Source organism: Pleurodeles waltl, chromosome 6 (assembly GCF_031143425.1).
Source record: "Pleurodeles waltl isolate 20211129_DDA chromosome 6, aPleWal1.hap1.20221129, whole genome shotgun sequence".
Classification (NCBI taxonomy): Eukaryota; Metazoa; Chordata; class Amphibia; order Caudata; family Salamandridae; genus Pleurodeles; species Pleurodeles waltl.
Window position 1 is genome coordinate 717154682 of NC_090445.1, and position 22425 is coordinate 717177106.

The window sequence follows — 22425 nt, forward strand, 5'->3', positions numbered from 1 at the left end:
TCCAACTATCAGTGAGTACAATAAAGAAAGGTGTCTATAACAGGAGAGAATTATGCAAATTAATGAATAGCTGACAACAAAATCTATTCTAACCACAAAAGGCCTCATTGTAGTAACGGTGCAAAGCCCATTCAAAATCTAAACAGAGAGGTAGATTGTCCTAAAAGCATTCTTCAAAGCAGTAGCAACCACTACAGAATTATAACACTCCTACTGAAAAAGGAATTGTTATTCCATTGCATAAACAAAAAAAGAGACAAGCTAGAGACAAGCAACATGCCAATCAGCTTCTTTAATGCCAGAGCAAACATTTTTACAAATCTCTTTCTAAAGAATATGCACGTCTGACTAGAAGAAAATAGCATCATATGGGCCATTTAGAACTGCCTGACCTATCGTAGGCCAATCATTTGTATGCCAGTCAGTTTCACAGAAGAGCTCCACTATAAAGAAGATGCTTCCATATACAGCAGTCCTAACCGTTAAACAGGTCCACAGGGTAAACCTCTGAATGAAAGTACAACATGGATGAGCACTTCTCATACATGGCTTAAATGGACAAGAAGGTGACATACCAACTACAGAACTGAAATCATCAGAGACTTATAAGGATGTTTGCAACCAACATAAGTGTGAAGTAAGGCTGCTTGCTAGGTCCAGTCGTTTTTAATCTTTCAAAAGGTAGATAATAGCTAATATAAGGTGGAAGCAGGATATGCAAACAGACAGGAGCCTATGCTGGGGTGAAGCCGGCTATGCCTAGTGACAAGAGTCTGTACTGAGAGGGAAGGAGGCTACACTGATGAGTTGGACGTTGCACCAAGGAAGACGACACTGGACTGAAGGACATATCCCAGAAGTGTCCTCCACCCAGGACACAGAATAAAAGAATATCCTTTTGATCCCCATATCAACAAACCTAACAAGACATGCTTCCGTTCACATAATGTCTGTAATACATTCAATCGTAAAAACGCCAGAGAAAAAGTTACCTACCTGTGGTCACAATTTTTCTGGTGGATACTCTTTCTACCTACAGTTTACTCACCTGTAGAACAGGTGTCAGACTGATTTGCAAGCTTTAAAGCTCTCAATTAACCAGTAAGTGGCATTGGTTTCAGTTGACACCAGAAGGGGTGTAAGATGATGACCCTGAAGACATATAGCGCCCGCCCTGGTGCAATATCAGTTTCTATCCATTTTTCCAAGCCTTCGAAGCGAGTGGACAAACTGACATCAATAGAATAATGCAGTACCAAAAGATAAATCGGATCTTATTACCTTTCCCTTTAATGCATCCAACAGGGAGGCAGGTAGGTTTGTGAGGAATTTGCAGGTAGAGTATCCACCAACAAGACCATTACTGCAGGTAAGTAACTTTTTCTTCTGATGGATACGTCTATCTGAAAATTCCTCACCAGCAGAGGAGAGTTCAGAGCAAAATCCCACCACTGGATGAGGATTGATGGATGGTTAAATTAAATCCTGTAGAACTGACCTGGCAAAGTGTACGGCCCAATGCAACTTTTGACTCCAGGCAGTAATCAATGGTGAAAGTGTGGAGAGATGCCCACGTCTCCCCCTTGCAGATCACTGCGATTGGTCAGGAGTTGACACAGGCCGAAGTGGTAGACTTGGCCCTAATGCCTTGTGGAGGGTCTTTATTGGCCAAAGCATAGCAACTTTTGATGCGAAGGACGATCCATCTCCAGAGAGTCCATTTCTGCACAGTTCTACCCTTCTTTGCACTGCAGTACCAGGTAAATTGCTGTTCATCGAGACGAGTGTTCTTGGTGCGATCTAGATAGAAGTTGACTGCTCGCCTAGGATCCATCCGATGCCACCGCTCCTGCTCTTCGAGGGATGGGGCAAGACGTAAAAGGTTTGGAGTGTGGTGGACTGATCCAGGTGGAACGGCGTCACCACTTTTGGCAGGAAAGCAGCTTTGGTTTGCAACACCAACTTGATGGTAAATCTTCCTCAGCACCCAAGGAATCAAGGGTAATCGGAAGGGGGAACACGTAAAGGAGCTGGAAGTTCCACTTAAGCTAAAACTTGTCAAGCAAGGCTCCTCATAACAGATATTGGAGAGCGCACAACTGCCAGAATTGAGCATTTTCTGAGGAGGCAAACATGTCAACCTGAGGAATGCCCTACTGGACAAAGATGTCCTGAACTACCTCAGGTAAAAGACACCACTCGTGATCAGCAAGATAATGCTGGCTCAGGCTGTCAACTCTGACATTTAGAGACCCCACTAGGTGATTGGAGGTGAGCCAGATCCCTTAATTGCGTGCCCAAGACCATAGTCCCAATGCTTCCAGTAAAAGGAGGCAAGACTCTTCTTCCCTTTGCTTGTTGGCATTTCACATCGCTGTTGTGTTCTCTCTCAAGATGAGGACGGAGGGGGGAACGTCATGTGCGCCAGCTGAATCATGGGTAGTTCTAACAGTTGGAAGTGAAGGACCTGTTCCTGCAGAGGCCTCTGATCTCCATATGGGCTCCCCATGCTAGGGTGGAGCCATCCGTTGCTGCTGTAGACATGGTCGGAGGGGGAGTGAAAGCCATTCTGCAGCTCAGGGTCACCTCGTTCAGCTGCTCAGCTACTTCCACCAGAGCACAGGTCTACCCTGTACTGTAGCCACTCCCTGCAGAGGCATCACTACATAATTCTCATGTGTCAACATGCTTGCATGATTCAGAGAATTCAGGAAGACAGCAGAAAGGATTGTTAGGATGGGACCATTTCTGCATGTCAACGATACTCTGGGGTGGAGGAAAAGAGCAGAGAAGGGTGGTGTCCAGTACCGACCATATGAACTGGAATTGTTGAAAGGGCCGCAGGTGAGATTTGGACTCACTGATCGAAGTATGGCAAATTGGTGGTGCGCAAAACCCACCACAAATTGCAAGTATTTCTGGTGTGACCGCTCGATAGGGATGTGGAAGGACTAATCCTGCAAGTTTAGTGACACGATCCAGTCTCAAAATTCCTACACCAATAGTACACAGCAATAGTACTTGAGCTAGGGTCAGCATCATGAACTTCTTCTTTTTGAAGAATAAGTTCAGTTCCCTGTGGTCCTGGATCGGACGCAGACCGATATCCTTCTAGGGCACCAGGAAATAACATAAGTAACATCCTTGACCGTTTTTCTGTTCTAGCACTAACTCCATCGTTCCATTCAGTAGGACTGCTGCCACCTCTTGTAGAATGACAGAGTGGTCAGAAGGGGAAGTGCCAGAAAGTGGTGGAGCCCTCTGCTTTGAATACGGCTCTGATGGAGGTGGAGATGGTAACTCCTCTGGCGCCAGCCATGCCATCGATGGTAAGAGTGCAAAATTGACTAGTGGGGTGAAGGAAGGGGTCAATTTTGGGGTGAATGGGCCAACTTCTGTATGGTGTCACGACATGAACATGGGGCCTGATTGATTTGTGGCGAATATGCTGGACATGGTGTATAGGAAGGCTGCCAGATCTGTGCGTGGGTCCTGGAACTCGTCCAGAGACGTCGGCAGCAACAGGGCATTCAGTAAATGAGGTACAGGTGTTGATGGATCCAACAGAAAGGGGACCCACACCCGGGGAGTCTGCTTGAGAAGTTTCAGCATTGGAAAGACAAACTCATGGGTTGGGACTGGCTGAGAAATACGCACAGAGCCACCTGGAGCAGGTTCATCATGCTCCAAGGGCACCAACCCCGGCTCCGAGGGAAGAAGATACTATGGGAGTCTGGGGCCATCTGGGAGACTCACCTTTTCCCATGTGCTTTATGTGTTTTTTATGTTTCTTCATTATGGTCTCAGAAGAGAAAGGGGATCTTGAGTGGGGTTGAGATCGACAATGACAACTGTTTTCACAGGCTTTGACCATAGAGAGCTTGGCTTCACACACTTAATGGCTTTCAGATTCATAATGAAAGAGAAGTCAGAGTGACGAGAATCATGTTCAGAACCTAAGAATCAAAAGCAAATAACACTGGGGTCAGTAATTGACATCTGTCCCGCACAGTCAGTACAGGGCTTCAAACCGGAACACTTGTGTGGAGACATGGTACTGCAAAGAAAAATCTTTTGTGTGAGGAAAAACTCACAACTCTCAACTCAAAAAATGAACTCTGGATTTGCATCAATGGCTCAGAAAAAAATGAACTGATGTCACTGCGCCAGGGCAGGCGCTATATGGCTTCAGGGTTATCTGATGTCACTTACAATATCGGCCAAAGCCAGCGCCACCATACCCACGGGGTGAGAGCCTGGGATTGTTCTACAGGTGAGGAATCTGCTAGTGAAAGAATCCATCAGAAAGGACTTTTTTGTATACTCAGTGAGATGAAGGCTCCAACTGGCATTAATAAAGTATGATGGGTAGGTGGTTCAAGAAGCATTCCAGCCACAGGGAATGGCATAAGGAGTGAGAAAACAATATTTGAGGATTATCAACTCAGAAAACTGGTTTGGTGCATGATTTACAGTGTGTCCTTTAAGCAGCATTTACAAAAATTAAATAGATTTACTTGTTATTCACTGCTGTTGTCAGACTATAGTAGCAATCTCCTAAAGTGCCTGACATCACTAGGCTATGCTTCGAAGGAAGGAGTGACAATAAACAATAGACATTAAAGAAGTGAAGGCAGTACGGAAGGAGTTCTAGAGGTAAAATGTATGCCAAAATATTTCGTACACCATCAGACATACTATACAAAGTATGGTACAAAATCGAAAATATCCAGAATTTTAGTGACATGGCAGGAGGGAGTCAATTTTGAACACAAAGTTCTTGGATCCATTACAAAATGGCTGTGATGAATGTTCACCCCCAGAGAACACAGCTGACAAGGACACCCTCCAAGTCCAGCATTGACGACCGTGCGCTGATTCTGAGGACTCAAAGTACGCAACCCTAACATGGAATTGCTGCATCACAATATAACGGAATATTCAACGTCAGCCACAAGTTGTGTTTTGTTTTCTTACAAGACTGAGTTTAACATCCAGTCTCAAACACCTCAAAATGTTAATTTAGTACGTGCATCTGTTTGAATTTACTTCCTCGTCTTTGGTCCTTTTACACAAAGTACTGCACTTCATTAATGACATTGCATAACACAATATGAACTGATAAATTAAACAGGTACAAAGAGGGCTTTTTATTCCTCCGTTAGGTGTGTTTTGAGGGCAGCATGGCCTTAATGTGGGTGGGAGGACTGACAGAAAGGGGCTTGATGATCCAAAAACCCATATTCTCAAAGATGCACCAGGGTGGGGATTTGTGAAGACATGCTGGCTGCCTCTGGAGTGTTATGAAGCCATGTGTGAGAAGCATGCGCTTGGCTTTGACTAGAACACTATCAGAAAGGGATTGAGTGTGACGGCTGCCCAAGGATTAAAGGGTAGTGTTTGCTCGCTTCAAGATTACAATAATTGTGCATGACAGACCACTAGGCAGTTATCTATTTTGATTTGGAAGTGAGGTGTCAAGTATGGGGATCAGAAGAATGTCCGTGTATAAATAAAGTATAAATAAAGATTGTAAAAGAACCAAAGGATGTTGTGTAAAGGGAAAGGGAGAGCCCAGAAGAACATCAAAAAGAGGAGGTTGGGTAAAATGATCCACTCTCTAGGTTTAAAAACACTCACAAAACTTACAACTTACATGTGCGCAATGTCAAGAGAATGTTTGTCACTCCAGGGCTGGTGTAGAAGGAACGCCTTCATCGACAAAGACGCTCTTGGGACCAGGAGGTATGGGCACCAAACAGGGTCTGAAAAGCAAACAGTAGGCATGCTGTAGAGAAAACTGACAACACTGAACTGCCAACAAAATACTTCTCATTCACCTATTCAACTCGTTTTTCTGTAACCGTTCTCATTATACTTGCACATGCAATGAAGGAACACTTGTCATATGTATTTAATCCCATGACCATATAGAGAACCTACTACGTATAATGTAGTCTTAATCATGTCCTCCCTGAACGCACTCTGTAATCACACGTGCATTTACTATGTACTGTACTGTGCTGTGGTGCACCCTAAGGCCAGGCCTTCCCTTAGTAAATATTATTACAAAAACAGTGAAGAGAAAATGTTGAATTCATTGTAACAATACAGAAACTCCATACGAATTCCTGTTTCATGTACAGTTTTGGAGGCTCTTATATTCAATTTGATGCAATTGGTCATTAGTGGCCCCTAGATCCTAAATTAAAACTATACAGCCTGGTACTGTGAGCAAGAAGGTAAATGGTTGAGGGAGTTCAATTTAAGGAAAGCATCTAAAGCTGTGTAGAAAATAATGTGAGCATTTCCATCACCTTTACTGCCAGATGGGTTAAAAACAGGAGGGTTCAGCAAAAGACATTTGGTTGCATTGAGATCTGTAGCACATCTTTAACCCTCCCATAGCTCGCACATACTGGAGTCTAAAATACCTTCTCAATTTTCATCTTCATATTTTACCTCTGCCCCACTTCTCCTCTCTCATATATATCAACAGTGAAAATTATCTCCCGCACAAGCTCTTTAGTTGCATCATTACCTTTTCATGCCCAACCCTGCAACTCCCACACAGCACCTACAAGTTTTAAACATGTCAGGAACATGCTAATTAGCACTACAACAGAAAAACTGAGATGACTCACACATTTTCCCTATCTGATCACCACTCTGATTGAACAGAACAAATTCACATTAATTCTTTGTGTCCAAAATCCCCACCCATCTCCAACGGGGACAGGGAAGTTGGAGGTGGAGAAAGAAAGGTGCCCTACAGCAGCCCTAATGTGCATTTGGAAGTCAGGTTGCCCTCCCTCTATTTGTTGGTATCCAGGGACTGTGACAAGGTCTTCCTGAATTGTGCCTGTGTTACCCCCTTTGCAGTCATCCAGTAAAAGATCCTTAGGGGCAAGATCCCACCAGCCGGAAGCTGGGAATCCTATTTAACACCCAGGCTCCTGGTTGGAACCCCATCTCTGCTATATGCAGCTTTTGCCAATACATCCCTCTCTTGCCCTAAACACAGCAATTCTCAAAACAACCATTCCACTAACATGCACTCTGTTACTTGGTTGTCGTAGGTGCAGGAGACCGCTACCACATACAAGGTGTATCGTTCTCCCTAGCCTGGGTACCTGCCAATGACTACGCCACACACAGAACTGTAAATCACACGACTTTATTTGTGTGCATGTACTTGTCGATGCAAACATTCTAAACCAAGCTTTAATTCCCATCTATTCGAGCAATTACGTTATGCTGGTATGGAGTCCATTTGGAGCCAAAAAGGTTCCGTCATAAAACTTGCGAGACACTACATCTCCCCCTCTGTTAAATGAAAAAGTACATTTGTTTTTTACAAAACAAGTTAGAATACACATGCATATAGAAACATACAATTAAATCACTTTGATCAATCTTCTTGGTGCCTTGATCATTTGACCGGATCTGGTTACTGGAAGCTGTCATGTTCAGCACCAGAGATTGTTAAAGATGATGAAGAGATAACAAAAGTCACTGAGTTTTCAGGTTCAGTCTTTCTTTCACCATTTCGAATTGAAGACTGATGAATCACAGGCCTAAAGTAAGAAGAGTCCCTGGTAACAGACATGTGTCCTTTGGTAGGCACCACTTGAAACGGTTCAGCGTTATATGGAGCATCAGATTTTCTTTTGTACAGTTGTCGGGCGATCACCAAATCTCCTCTTTTAAACAAATGTCCATGTCATCTTTGTCCCTTGTATGAATCATGTTCTCAGTTTTCTCTCTCTTGGTGGTCCATTGAGGTACGTTGGTTGTCACTGCTCTTCCGAAAACCAAAGTCGCAAAACTTTCACCTGTAGTAAAGTGGGGTGTTGAACGATAAGTTCTGAGTAGAATTTAGTACTGTTTTCAAATTAAGCTTCTCAAGAGTTGCATGCTGTACCGCTTTCTGTAGCGCACTCATAAAATGCTCAACAAAGTTCACTGGCTTGCGTCCACAAAGGTGTACTCTTTTGATGCTTTATGTTTAGATGCTCCAGAAATTCTTTGGATTCTTTACTGTTAAAGGGTGGGCCGTTACAATGTCCCAGGTTACAAAGATGCTAGTTTTTCAATGACTTAATAGTGAGTTGTAGATGAGAAATCTTCAACCAAAGGGAAACATGAATATTCATCCACAATCGCCATCAGATGATGTCCATTATCGAGTGGACAGAAGAAGTTGATGGCTATTCTCTCCCATGCATACTTAGGGAGTTCTAACATGTTCAGAGTACATTGAGTAACACTGACAGACAGGGAAGTTGCAGATATGACAGGCTTTGATTTCCTTTTCAACTCTTTCATCTAAGTATGGAAACCAAACTCTGTCTCAGAGAGCTCTTTTTGTGACAACTATCCCATGATGTCCTTTGTAAGCCATTTCAATAACTTTCTGTTGCAGACTCTCTGGATTCAGGATTCTCGATCCTTGCAGTATAACTCCTTCCTGAGTTATGGAGAACTCACCTTTGACATTTTTGTAGTCTTGATATTCAACATCATTGGTGAGAGGTTGAATGTGTTGGTTCCACCACTAATGTGTAATTATGACTTTTAACTTTAGCATGTCACTGTCATGGCTTGTGGCAGTGATAATCTGGGCTAACTAGATAGCAGCTGGTGTATTTGACTTGATGATGAAATTAATTTAGGCTTCAGCCATCTTGGCTGGAGTACAGTGAACTTGTAAAGGCACTCTCGAAAAGTAGTTAGCAGGATTCTGACCCTTTCCTGGACGATGCACAATTGTATAATCACATTCTTGCAATCGAGTCGCCATTGTTCAACGCAAGGAGGCATCTTGGCTTTTGGATTGCCAAAGATGGTAATTTAAGCTTGATGATCAGTTATCGGCGTAATAGGCTTTTCATACAGGACTACATGGAAATGTTCAAAAGCCCATACCATGGCTAAACTTTCTTTCTCAAATTGTGAGTACGCATGTTCTGTTTGGGACAAACCTCTACTAGCATAGGTCACAATATGTCTTCAAGCATTTGTGTGCGCACAGTGCTGTGCAAGGATAGCACCCAACCCGAACTGGCTAGCATCAACGACAACCTCATTTTTTTTTTTTTGTCCTCATTTTGCCACCCACGCTTTGTTTAAGAGGAAAAAGGCAGAAGCCGAGGCACTTATAGTATGAATCCAGGTGTGCGGTCCGCAGCGCTGCTGGGCCGCCCCACCTGTTCTATATATTGCACTTTTCCCAATCGATTGCCATCAACCAAGTCTTACTGTTTTCTTCGAGACCTGATCATAACCAAAGCAGCACCCAATAAGGTGAGGGGAGTTCTAATCATTGGACTTAAATTCCAGGAGGAGGAGACCAAACAAAGAAACCACAAAACATGAATTATATGACTGAAACTACTCCACACTTGTAAGCTACTGATAAGCATTTTCCCAATCCACCCAAAAATTATCTCTTCTAGTAAGAGGACCGTATTGTTCCATTTGACACAATCGATTCACTGATGATTGCCAATCCTTAACAAGGGGGGGCAATGGATCCACCCACTTACGACATATTTCCCGTCTAGCCAAAAGCATTAGTACAAACAACAAGTGCTCCTGTTGTACTGACATTTTCTGGTAATTTGTGCCCGGTTCACAAACCCCAAACACCACCAAAAGAAGGTTTATTCTTAAGTTTACATCAAAAATTACCTTCAGAATACTTCCTATATCTTTCCAATACTTAATCAACATTGAGCATTGCCAAAACATGTGAACATCATCTGCATTGTCTTCCCCACACCGCGGACAGTTTTTCTTGAATTTCCCGATAGCTGTTAATCTAGCAGGTGTCCAATAAACCCTATGTAGTGTAAACAAATGGTTTTTCTTCAAACCCGCAGATTTAGTAGTAAACCACAGTTCTGAACAAGACTTCTGCCTCAAAGCTGTAACTTCTAGGGTTGGAAAGATCCTCCCCCATTTCAAAAGAGGGAGGGAAGAGATGTCATCTACTGATTCCAACAAAGCATGATACCAAAAGGCAACTTCTTTTTTAATAGCTGTCTGGTTTAATTTCCCTTCCCATGAGCTCCTCCCTAATTCTCCTGCTCGTCGAGATTTAACCCAACTAGATAACTGAAGGTACTTAAATTTAGAAATTGTCCCCCTCGTACACTCCTGAAATGCAGACCAGGTTAACAATTCAGAACCTTCTATAATCTGACCCCATCTTACCATCCCGCTAGTTCTCAAAGGAATTGAAAGTTTATCGATAAGACATTCAGGAGTACCGGGTGAATCCCAGATAGGAGCGGAACTACAATAATAAGGTATCCCTAGCACCTTCGGAAGATGAATCCAAACATTACAAGCCTGTCTGGGGAGCTTCAAACGCACCTTCTTGAAGTACTGTGGGTGCCCAAATTTATATAAGAAATAATCCGCTCCTTCCTCAAGATGTGCCGTCAGAGCTCTCCAGACCAATGAGTACTCTGACTTCTTATTCAATAACATTCTGGTGTTTTTTAGTTGAAAGGCCAGATAGTATCTAAAAAAATCTGGAGATGCAATACCCCCCCACTTTTTCTTTCTAATCATCTTTTTCCAAGAAATCCTTACTCCCTTGGAAGCCCAAACAAACGAGGATAAATCTCCCTGTAATTTTTTAAACCAACTCCCCTTAAACTCTAGTGGGATTGTGTTAAATAAAAAAGTAAACTTTGGAAGAATACACATCTTCAAAATATTAGATCTTCCAATTATAGAAAGTGGAAGAACAGCCCACGCCTTTAACAGTTTTTTAGTTTCCCTATAAGTTATGTCAAAATGTAACTTAGCTACATCATTTAGATCAGTTGTAAACCGAATTCCCAAGTATTTGATCTCTTGTTTAACTAAGGGAGAAACATAAGCCAAATTCCAACACATAATTTCCGTCTTTTCTGTATTTATACTATAACCTGAAAATCTACCAAATTGCTCCATCAATGTATTGACAATAGGTAAAGTAGTCATCACATCACTAGTGTATAACATAAGATCGTCCGCATATAATGCTACTTTCTTTTCCCAACCCCCAATCCGAAACGGGGGAATGTCCTTACAAACCCGTAATAAGATTGCCAAAGGTTCAATATATAAATTAAAAAGCAAGGGAGATAAAGGACACCCCTGTCGCGTACCCCGACAAATCCTAAATTCCTGTGATAGCTGACCATTAACCAAAATTCTCGCAGAAGGGCATCTATACAGTTCCCTAACAGCCCTAATAAAAGGAGTTCCCAATCCCCCTATTTCCAATGCGACCCCCAAAAAAGACCAGTTGACATGATCAAAGGCTTTCGCTGCATCAAAAGTCAGAATCGCTAATGGAGCCTTTTCTTGTTCCGCCAGGTCTACTGTAGTGAATAGCTCGTGGGTTAACTCATAGAGTTGTCTACCCTTCATAAATCCCTTTTGATCCAAGTGAATCAAGTTACCCATAACTTTCCCCAGTCTCCTAGATAAGATCCCTGTGTACAGTTTATAATCCGAATTCAACAAGGAAATCGGTCTGTATGATAAACAAGACATTGAGTCCTTACCTGGTTTTAACAATAAACAAATTATAGCTTCTCTCCAGGATTTAGGTACCTGTGCCCCTTCTACAAGCATAGAGTTGAATAATTCCAATAAAATCGGAGTAAGTTCTTCCCCCAGTACCTTATATAACTCATTAGGTAAATTATCTGGGCCAACTGCTTTCCCTTTCTTCAAAGCTTTTATGGCTTCAGCAAGCTCAACCCCACTTATCTCAGAATTCAATGACCGCTTTGCTGATTCATCCAGAACTGGAAGATGCACTTTTTCCAAAAATGTTTTAATCGACTCCTCTGAATTTACCAAACTTTCTGAATACATTTCTTGAAAAAAAGATACAAAAGCCCCCTCAATCTCATCTTGCTCCACACAAATCTGATTCGTAAGGTCTGATTTAACCGATAAAATATGCCTTTTAGAGACATCTGACTTAACCTTCCAAGCTAACAGTTTGCTACAACCTTCTCCATATTCGTAATGTGCATATCGACTACTTTCCTACTTTAACCTATTACGCTTCTCCAAAAAAGAATCTAAGTCGATCCGAACCTTTTCCTCTTGGCGTATCAACTCCTCTAGTAATTCTTCCTTCCCTTCTCTTCGTGCATTATGAATTAAAACTTGAAAAGTATTTAAAGATGATTCCATGCCCCCCAACTGCTCCCTTTCTTCGCGACGCTTGTATATTGCCAGGCTCACAAGCCTCCCTCTAATATAAGCTTTATAAGCGTCCCAGACACACCATAAACTTGCTGTTCCTCGATTTAAATAGAAAAAATCTCTTGTATCTTTCTTTAACACCTCTACTATTGAATCATTTAAGAGTAAAGAGCGATTGATTGTACTCCTAATACCCTTACTTACGACCCGGATATCCAAATGTAGTTTTACAGCTGAGTGGTCCGAAAGGTGTGCTGGATTATGGGCTACCTTTGTCACCTCTGAACATAAACTCTTATGTATTAAAAAGAAATCTATTCTAGATCTATGTCCATATTTTTTTATTGTGGAATGTGTATCTATCTCCTTCACCCCCTTTCCAGTACCATATGTCTATCAGTCCTAGATCCCGCATGGCTTGCTTCACCTGTGCCCTTGTTTTAGGAGAGTTAACCGTACCCCGGGGGGGTTGATTTATCAAGATCAGGATCTAACAGTATATTAAAATCCCCCCCCCCTAGTACCACTGGGTACCTAGCTAGAAGTAAAATATTAAATAGGTCTTGAAATGGTGTTGGGTCATCTAGATTTGGGCCGTAATAACCTGCAACTGTAACCCAGTAGCCGCATACACACACTTCTACCACTACCCATCTACCCCTGGAGTCTACTTGCACCTCTCCTATCTTAAACCTTATAGACTTTTTAAACAGAATTGCCACACCTTTAATCGTGCCAGTTTGGGAAGAACATACACTAAATAAAACCCAATTCAATCGTTTAAGCCAACTCTCCCACTCCTCTAGTTGAAGCTGAGTTTCCTGCAGTATAATAATATCCTCCTCAGCTAATCTTAAATATTCAAAAATCTTCCTCCTCCTCTGTAGCACCCTTAAGCCATTAACATTCCAGGAAAGGAATTTTAATCGTAAATTACCATACTTAGTCATTCCCAGAAGGAGAAAAAAAAGGCTTGAATACAAACCTCCCCCCTCCTATCTAAGCAAATTATAAGGACTTTCTTATTTTTATCATTTTCTAACCACCTAACCCAGAACCAACCCCTACACCCCTTGCCACCCTCACCCTCCACCAACACCAACACCCCCCCCCCCCAAGGGAACCCTCCCTATTTCTCCTAGGATAGTCATCCTGTTATCCTTTATTCAAACTCACCGTCGGACGGGAATTTCCCAAATCTCACTAAGACGCCTTAATCTGTTCTATAAAAGCGCTAACCTCTCCTGGATCTCTCATATTATACATTTTGTTTTTCCACATAATACGTAAAGCAGCCGGAAATCTTAATTGAACCGTAGCCCCAAGAGAGCGGAGCTCCCGCATAAAGTTTCCCAATTCCCACTGCCTATCTAATGTTGCTTTAGACACATCCGATGTTATACGGAAGGACCAGTCTCCCTTGGAGAAAACTCCAACTTTAAGGGCTTCAGACAAGATTCTCTCCTTAGTTGTATATGTACTGAAGTTTATCAAAATCCTCCTGGGGTTTTTCCTTCCGGGGTTCTTCTTGAACGGATCCCGATGGACTCTTTGGATATCCTCCTCTAAATTAAGCACTGCTATGCTTGGGATAGCCTCCTTGATTAGAGCAATCACGTAGGCTTTAATATCCTCCCATTCTAATCCCTCAGGAACTCCCAAAAGCCTTATATTGTTTCTCCTCATGTTATTTTCCAATGATTCTAGCTTGTCCTGCAACATCTTTTCTCCACGTTTTAACTGAGAAATATCTTTAGATTGTACTAACAACTGCTCCTCCTGAGCCTCCACCACAGCCTCCAGCTTACCCAACCGGTCTGATAACAGATTAATTTTTCATTTCCAAAACTTCACAGGCTTCCCGGATTCTCGCTTGATTATTTTCTGAGATCTTGAATTTCTCCCTAATCTCTTTAGTAAGGGAAATTAACAAAACCTGTACATCCGTACTGTAAATCGCTGAACCGCCAGGGGGGATACCCTCTGCTTCCGGCAAGGTTAATGTAATGGAAGAGTCCCCCCTCTGTCCTTCTAACCCCTTAACTGCTTGATCTGACATATTTTTAGCCAAACTCGTGGCTTGTTTTGATGCTCCCAAATCGCCTAAAAAAGGTTGAGCATTTGCCATTACCTGCGGGGGAGGGTTGTGTTCCGGAAATACCTTGTAATCAACGACTCACTCTTTCCCAGAGGCTCACTTCGGACTTCCCCTAGGGGGGGTTGGGGCAGTTCCAAATGTGACACTATATGCTCAATCCCCCTTACTGAACCATCACCACGAGTTTCTATTCCTGTACTTACGATAGCTGCTTCTATGGTCACTGGTAGCTGGGGATTGATACTCGCCCCCAGGGGGCCAGGCTTACCTTTCTTCACACCTACCAAGTCGTTAACCTCTGCCCGGACACCCCTGGGGCGACGCTTGACTGGCGACATACACTGTGAAGCTCCAACGCTGTTCTGTTCTCCTCTTATCAAACTTCCATTTAAATTCCTCCTAGTTGAAAACCCCGGAGTCTCTGGGAAGCCTCCGCGAAGAGAACAGCGAGAGGTGTAAGATCTCCCGCGTCGCACACCCCTCACCACCTCTGCCCAGATGCTGGAGTCCGATACGTGCTTCCAGCCCACCACCTCACCACCTTTCGCCGGAGCACGTGACTCCCTTCTCCTATCTGCCGTTTTTCTTAATGACCCGACGCGGGCCGGTAAGACAGTGCAGCAGAGAAAAAAATAAAAATAATAATAATTAATAGATAAGTGGTGAAGTATGACCTTTAAAGTCCCCTATCCGCCGTTATGCCCTCAAGCCCGTCAGGGTTGTGGCAGAAGGAAGAGAAAGAAAAAGACTCCAACTATTTCTTTTAATCCTTGTGCGTGCCGACTCGGTGAGAAAAAAAAGAAGAAAAAAAAAGCCTGTACTCTTGTGGTTTCCTGAAGATTTTTTTTGTTAGTGCCTCTATTGGAAAAAAAAAGAAACAAAAAAAGAAAAAATCCACAAGTCTGTAGTGACCTATGTTTCCCCAATATATTCCGAAAGGACCTTGTTAATTACGCCAGGGGTACATTTGTGCACTTGGAAGCCCGGGACAATGCCTCAATCCAGATCTATCAGTATCCCCCCCAGAAAAACCTCTTGCATTGTCTTAGGAGAACGAGGACATAGAATTGAGAGAGATAACGTGTAGCCTGTAGTTGGTATTTGCTCAGCGTGCTAAATTGCACCAGTTCTAAGCCCCCGCCTCTCAAAAATGGGGAATAACAAGTTGAATTTCATGTTATTGAAGTCAAAATGGCTATATAGCCTTATTAATAGCTGCTCTCCGCTCTCTAATTAAACATAGGACTGAAAACCTATGAGATGGTCATTAGGACAGACCGAGTTAATGGTAGGAATATACACCAAGTTGTTTGTTCTGTGTAAAATGTGTAGTTCAATGATGAGCAAGGACGTGATTAACTTCTTGAGTCTTTCCCCAGCAAAAAAAAAACAACTACTCCCCTCGTGCACAGCTACACCGCGGGGGCACAGACAAACCCCCCCCTAAGAAAACCCACTCCGTGCCGGGCCGCACGACAAGAGGGAAAGAAAAACCTGCCAATTTGCTCCTGCTCCGCTCCGCTCCGCGTCTTTTTATCACGAACGGGGCTCCAGCCAAATCCGTTCCCCGTATCTCCAGGTCTGCCTCTGCAGAGAAGCAGCAGCGGCAAAGCGGCTTCCCAAACACCGGCCTGAGAGCTCAATGCTCCAGGCACAACGCGATGCGGCGTTACGCTTCCGACGTCTCCTGTCCGACGGAGAGCTCGCGGCCCAGTCCGCTACCTGGCCGCCATGTTCCCCCAGTAGCATCAACGACAACCTCTGTATGAAGTTTTGGATTGAAGTATGCCATTTCAGTAGCATTTTCAATGACATGTTTGATTCTCTTGAAACTTCTCTCACATTCTTGTGACCATTGAAAGGAAACATTTTGCTTTGTCAACTCTCGTAATGGAGCACTAACAGTGGCAAAGTCTTGTATGTGTCTTGAAGAGTAACTGGCCATGCCAAGAAAGGAATGTACCATTCAAACATCATGTGGGGGATCATTTGACAGAGATTGTATTTTTTCATGGCCAGGTGTCATACATCCATCAAAAAAAGATAGGGCCAAAGAATTTTAGTTTGTCTTGTTGAACTCATACTTATATACATTCAGTCAAACCTGCATCACTGATAAACGACACACTTGTGTAATAGCTCTATTGTGCTCCTTCTGGGTAGCTCCGAAAACTAAAATGTCATTGCAATAATTTAAGGCATTAACAACAGGCTCTAAGATACGTCAAATGACAAATGGGAAAAGTTCTCCAGCCGATGACACACCAAAGCTAAGGCTTTTGTATCGGAACAAACTAACATGTAGAAAAGACTAATTTACCTGCAACTTTCTTTGAGATCCAACTGATAACAACCTTTATTAAAATAAAGGCAAGAAAAGACCTTTACACCATTCAATTTCATTATCATGTCGGCAATGTTTGGACCTGGATATTGTTCTCGTTCAATTGCCTTGTGTATCTGACGAATGTCAACGCAAATGCATACAGCTCCTTCAGTATCTTTTTTGGGCATTACTTCTATGGGAGAAAGCCATTGTGTTGTATCAGTGGAACACTCAATAATGTCATGCTTAAGTAACGATTCAAGTTCTTTTTCAATAGCGTCTTGTAAATGAAAAGCAATTTGTCCATGTTTCTGAGCAAAAGGACTGACATCCTCATTAATAAGCAGTTTCACTTTCATAAACGTCTGCTTTTCCAAAGCATGCAGTAATGAAGGGAATTGACTTACTATTTCGTGATGAGCATCCACGTAGTAATTCACTGAGATCAGTACCATATCAGCAGATGTGTTGAAGCTGAGTCAACAAGAACTTAACGTTGTACCTTGAAGCCCATGGATCAGCGCTTGTACCGTTGTTTTGTTATGTTTCACTGTCACTACAGATGAACCTTGACTCCTTCTGGGCATTGATGCAGCCCGTTTATACACTTTGGTTTTTGATAACGTAAGCAATAGTAACGGAGATAGTTCATTTTATTTCTCTGCAGACAATATGTTTATCGATGCACCACTGTCGATAATGAAAGGTATCGAACAATCGTTTATTTTCAAGTGTTTGTATGATTTTGCTGCTTTGGCATGTTGACTTTTCTTTGACTGATATTATTCTTCACATGCGACCAGTTCAACATGCCCACGTTCCTCTGAGGTAAACATCGACATGGCACAATCACTTTCTTCACTTTCACTTGATATTGAGATGGAAGAACTGTTTGACGATAATTTAGATGATGATCAATTTAATTTAGTTTAAATTTGCCTCCAATTATGTGGCTGCTTGTCCTTGTGGGCATGTGTCGAACTCTGCTTCTGGAATGTTCCGACAGTCATTTTGTATTGATATCGTGACACACTTTTTCCTTTGCTTTACACACTATCACAAAATGGTTCTCTTTACCACAACCTTTACATATCTGTCTAATGATGGGACATTTACCTTCTTGGGGAAAGAAAAATCCACATCTAAAACATAACTTTGTTTTACATGTAGACATCACTTTGGATCCTTCAGTCTTTTGCTTTGGCTTGCTTTTGACACGCATGACTGATTCACTCTGGGAACCTCCGGCCTTCATGTCAGCAGCTTATCTTTCAGCTTATCTTTCAGCATGCTCCTCAGCTATGGCAGCCATCAACAGTAGCTTCCAGGCCAAGTTTCTCTAAGCATTCATCGTCTGAATGAATCTGACAAGCATCCATCAATTACTCTAAGACGCATAGCTTCTTCCTCATTAAATTCATTGAACTTACAGTGTTTAATGAGTGCATCGAGTCTTTCCACAGACTCATCAATTGTTTCACCAGCACTTTGGTGTTCCTGACTGAAAATATATCTATTGTAATCAACGTTTGGCACTGGATTAAACTTGAGATTCAACGCTTCTTTAATCTGACAGTATGTGACTTCTTTGTCAGTTCTCGGCTTTTTCTTTATGGCTTCTTTCACACCATCACCGCAAGATTTTTGGGACACTTGATAATCTCTTCAAGTGCATCAATGAAATCCTCAATATTTTGTTTTTTGGTGGTATCGAAAGGTGATAGTGGTTTCAGGAAGATGGCAGCATAGAAAAGTAGTATAAAACTTACTAACGTTGGGAGCTGCGGGCTCCCCAATGCTGTCTGATGATCATGTTTATGCAAAGTTCTCTAAAGCCTATATCCAGGACAGGAACTCCACATGCTAATGCTGTGGGGGCAGCATTTGCTCTGGTGGAGTGAGCAAGCAAGTCCTCAGGGGGTGCTTCTTTGCCAAAGCGTAGCACATTTTTGATGCAGGGCAGTACCCATCATGAGATGATTCGCTTTTGCACCGCCTTCTCTTTCTTCGCACCCACATATCCAACTAAGAGTTGATTGTCCACCTGGAAATCACTAGTACGATTGAGGTAGAATGCCAATGCTCTTTTTAGATCCAGACAGGGGAGTCTCTCCTCTTCATGAGATGGATGTGGGTGTATGTAAAAAGTAGGCAAAGTGATGGATTGGCCTATTTGAAAAGGCGTAACAACCTTAGGAAGGAAGGAGCCCCTTGTACGGAGCACCACTTTGTCAGGGTGGACAGACAAAAATGATGGCTTGGAAGAAAGAGCTTAAAGCTGCGAGCAGAGGTGATGGCAATAAGAAAAGCAGTCTTGATTGTTAGTAGCAGCAGGGGACAATTGTGCAGCGGCTCAAGAGGAGCACAAATAAGGTAAGTTAGAACCAGGTTCAAGTCCCACTTGGGCATAATGAACTGTGTTGGCGGAAACAAATGGGCGAGTCCCTTAAGGAATCTTCCAACAGTGGGAGACTTGAATAAGGAAGGTTGATCTGGCAATCTAAGAAAGACTATAATGGCTGATAAGTAAAGTTTAAGGGTGCCCAAAGCAGAACCTTCCCGGCCCAAAGTAAGAATGAACAAGAGAACCTCAGAGAGAGATGCAAAAAGAGCGTCAACGGACTTGTTGGTACACCATGCCACAACTTTATGCCAAAGACAGGCGATTATCGTTTTGGTGGAGGGATGCTTGGGTGCCAGAATAACGTCACAGACTTGGGCAGATTTGGGTGGAGAACCATCCCCTGCTGCTGCGACCGAAGATCCTTTTGAAGGGGCAGTCTGATCGGAGGATCTGTAGCCATGCTCAGTAGTTCTGGATACCATATTCTTCATGCCCAGTCTGGAGCCACAAGGATTACTTGGGCCTGGTCACTCTTGAGCTTCTTCAGAGCTCTGGACAGAAGTAATATAGGAGGGAAGGCATAAAAGAGTCCTGAGTTCCACTCGAGATGAAAAGCGTTGCCGAGTGAGTACCGCCTTGGAAACTCCAAAACGCAAAACAGTTGACATTGCGTGTTCTCTGCGGAGACAAACAGATCTAACAAGGCTCTCCCCATTGCTGAACGAGGCTTTGCCCCACCTCCGGATGGAGATGCCATTCGTGATTGACTATTCATCGACGGCTGAGTTTGTCTGCTCTGACGTCCAGAGAGCCCACCAGATGTTGAACCACCAGGATGTTCCAGCCATGTCCAGAGGCGCAGAGCATCTTGACAGAGTCCTAAACCCCACTCCGCCCTGCTTGATGCAGTATCACATGGAGGTAGTGTTGTACGTGAACACTTGCACCACTTTCCCTTTTAGAAAGGGAAGGAATGCTTTCAATGCAAGCCTAATTGCTCGGAACTCCAAAAGATTGATGTGGAGTCTGGATTCTGCAGGAAACCAGAGACCTCTGATCTCAGCCTCTCCCATGTGGCTGCCCCATCCCAGGAGTGATGCATCTGTCACTGCTGTAAGATCTGGTTGGGGAAAGGAGAGGGGTCTGCCGTTGAACCAATCGCGAATCGAAAGCCACCACTGCAGGTCTTTCGTAGTTCCCTCTGAAATCTGGACCATGTCGGAGAGATTTCCTTGATGCTACACCCACTGGATCTTCAGGTACCACTGTAGGGCTCGCAAATGCCATCTGGCATGTGTCACCAACAGGATACAGGAGGCCATGAGGCCCAGCAGCCTCAGAGTCATTCTCACCGAAATCCAGGCTAGAGGCTGAAACATCAGAATCATTGCCTGAATATCCTGGACTCGCTTTTCAGGAGGTTAGACTCAAAACTGCACTGTGTCCAGAACAGCTTCGATAAAAGGGAGCATCTGAGAAGGAGTCAAGTGTGACTTCGACATGTTTATAGTGAACCCCAAGCGAGTGCAGAAGGTTCGCCATAGTCTGAAGGTAGGAGACGACATTCTGAGACGTGTTCGCCTTCAACAGCCAGTGGTTGAGGTAGGGAAAGACTGTAACCACTAACCTGCGCAGATGAGCTGAAACCACTGACATCACTTTCATGAACATCCGAGGAGCGCTGGTAAGGCCGAATGGGAGCACAGTAAATTGAAAGTGCTCGTATCCTACCACGAATCACAAGTTGTGCCTGTGGGCACACAAGATGAGTATATGGAAGTAAGCGTCCTACAAGTCCATCGCTACCATCCAGTCTCCTGGGTCCAAGGTGATAGGACTTGAGCCAGAGTGAGCATTCTGAACATCTCCTTCTTGAGGAAGGGAGCGAGGGCCCGAAAGTCTAGGCTAGGACGTAGGCCCTTGTCCTTTTTGGGCACCAGAAAGCAGCGGAAATAACAACCACAACCTACTTCTGGCACAGGGACCCTCTCTATGGCTCTCTTGGCCAAGAGATCCTTGACTGCCTCGTGGAGAAGTGCCAGATGATCCTCCGGTAAGCATCCGTAAGATGAAGGCGTGGCCGGAGGGGCAGTCTCAAAGGGGAGGGAGTAGCTCCTTCGGACTATTTGCAAAACCCACCTGTCCGTCGTGAGGGATTCTTAGTGGGGCAGGTGATGGTAGATTCTGCCCCTAACTGGTCTGAGATTGGACTAGAAGGGTTTGGAGGCTGCAGCAGGGGTGGACTGGAGGGTTTGGAGGCTGCAGCAGGGATAAACTGGGCAGACCGCTGGTGCCCTGTCCCACGAGCCCATGGGATTCTGCATCCCCGGCTGCGCAGTGCCTGAGTAGCATGCACGGCACAATGGGTGGTAGGGAAAAGATGTACTAGGGAACCCCTTCTGTGACCACATAAGGGGCAAAAAGCGGACGGTGTTGGACGAAGGGCAGCCGTGAGGCCAAGGGACCGAGCTGTAGCCTGAGACTCCTTGAACCTCTTGAGCACCAAGTCCGCTTTGTCTCCAAAGAGATTAGTGCAATCCACGGCCATGTCCATGGAAGACTGTTGGACATCCCCCCAAAAAAACAGATGCCCTCAACCAGGGGCAGCGCCTCAAGGCCACGGTCGACTCAACCGATCTGCCCAGTGAGTCGGTTGTGTCCAGCCCAAAATGAATCATGAACTTAGCCGCATCCCTGCCATCAGCAATTGGCTCCTCTGGGACCTGCGACAATACTTGTGCAACCATATCCCACAATGAATGAGTGTTGCAGCCCAAAAGGCATGGAGTGTTCACGGACCGCAATGCCAGACTGGAGGAAGAAAACATTTTCTTACCACGTTGATCCAGTCTTTTTGATTCCCTATCTGGGGGAGTTGATGGGAATTCGCCAGAGGAAGAAGAAGCCTGGATGACAAGGCTCTCAAGCGTAGGGTATTGGGACAGGAATTTAGAGTTGTTTGGCGCAGGCCGATGGCGGCCTATTCACAGGAACCCCTGTGCTTGGTCTGGACCAGGTACCCAGAAGGACACCCGTAAGGGCTTCATTGAAGGATAAATGTAGTTCCTAAGTGGAAGCCCCAGGCTGAAGCACCTCAGTCAGGAGGTTAGTCCTGACCACCACAGAAGGAAGTTTGAGGCAGAGGACCTCAGTTGCCCTACTGATCACCATAGTATATGACGCTCCCCCTGCCATAGCGATGGTAGGGGGAGAAAGCATGCCAGCTTCTGGAGAAGTATCCAGACCACTAGCCTCGCCCAATTCCTGTGCCCATTCCATGTCAGTGTTGTCAAGCTGGTATTCCTGAGTGTCCAGCGACCAATTCAAACCTTCCCCGTATTCATGCCCATAGTAAAACGGGTAAGAATCCAACCTGGAGAGAAGCCCCATCTAAGTCGGATCCGGATCGTCGGGGATGAGGATTGGGTCGACGTT

At 44.0% G+C, this 22425-nt stretch overlaps 1 protein-coding gene across 2 annotated transcripts in view; it reads right to left on the reverse strand.

Annotated features, from left to right (window-relative positions):
• The window catches only part of WDR11 (WD repeat domain 11), a 646314-nt gene that overhangs the window by 102285 nt on the left and 521604 nt on the right, over positions 1-22425 (reverse strand). For both annotated transcript variants that reach the window (XM_069239226.1, XM_069239227.1), the window contains exon 20: positions 5657-5765. In XM_069239226.1, coding sequence (XP_069095327.1) covers positions 5657-5765 — 109 coding nt within the window. The remainder of the gene's footprint in view (positions 1-5656; positions 5766-22425) is intronic.